Genomic DNA, 1,031 nt, shown 5'->3' on the forward strand with positions numbered 1-1,031 from the left:
AGCAACGAAGACCCTTTGTTATTGCTCTCAACAAGGTCTGCACTACTCTTGTTGATTTCGACTTGCTCTGCGGAATATTACTTTTATCCTGATTTTTGTTGATATTATGGTATAAGGTAGATTATAAAACTTTATAAATACGATTGCCAAATTTTCGTATCGGATGAATAGTAATGGAGTTCGACCTTAGTGATATGAAAAACATATTTTACGACTACTGCATTTCACCGCGCATATCGCATTTTTCACCGAGTTTTACGCCGCTTCACGTAAAACGGGTGAAACTCCAATACATGAGGTTCAACCAGGTAAAAACACCCGTGTAAAAAACTATCATTTTTGTATGTTATGAATATAACTAGGGTGAAACTCCAATTATGCTCGTTGTTGTTTTATTATCAGATTGATCGCCTCTACGGGTGGCGAGCGGGCACTTGTGGATCAGTTCAAGAGGGGTTGAAGAGGCAAGCGAGTGGTACCAGTGACGAGTTCCACATGCGCTGGACCAGAGTTAGAGTGAGTCGCTCTTGGAACCAAACATATATTCCTACACTGTGGTTGCTGATTCGATCTTCCACAGGTTCAGTTTGCCGAGCTAGGGCTGAATACGGGTCTTTATTGGGAGCTTGGTCGTGGCGAAAAAAAGGATATTTCGGTGGTGCCGGTGTCAGCACTCACAGGGGAGGGCGTTTCTGATTTGATTCTGTTACTGGTAGCGAACGACTACATCATGGAATGTACGTCGATGGTTTTACAGGCGACCTTCTGTCAACGCTTCCTCCCCAACCGGCTAGCAGTGAAGCCTGGTCCCCTTATCTGTCGTGTGCTGGAAGTACGCGAAACTGTGGGAATGGGAGTGTGTGTGGACGTCATCCTAGTGCAGGGGAGTAGGGCATAGTAGAGGATAGTGTGGCCGTTGAGGAAGATTCGACAGGTTTACATGAGGGCGATCACATCATTTTGAGAAACAAGAACGACGAAAGGATAGCGAGCACCATCAGAGCACTGGTGACGCCGAAACCCTTGGAGTA

General features: G+C 45.5%; 1 protein-coding gene across 1 annotated transcript; it reads left to right on the forward strand.

Annotated features, from left to right (window-relative positions):
* Positions 1-402: 402 nt before the first annotated feature.
* Positions 403-887, forward strand: Pmar_PMAR004242 (translation initiation factor if-2, putative; the record flags this gene model as incomplete). Its single annotated transcript, XM_002775165.1, has 3 exons — positions 403-516; positions 581-712; positions 758-887. Coding segments are annotated over 3 exons (376 nt in total), but the record flags the coding sequence as incomplete, so codon positions are not given.
* Positions 888-1,031: the final 144 nt, after the last annotated feature.

The sequence above is a fragment of the Perkinsus marinus genome (genome assembly GCF_000006405.1).
Source record: "Perkinsus marinus ATCC 50983 genomic scaffold scf_1104296956430, whole genome shotgun sequence".
NCBI lineage: Eukaryota > Perkinsozoa > Perkinsida > Perkinsidae > Perkinsus > Perkinsus marinus.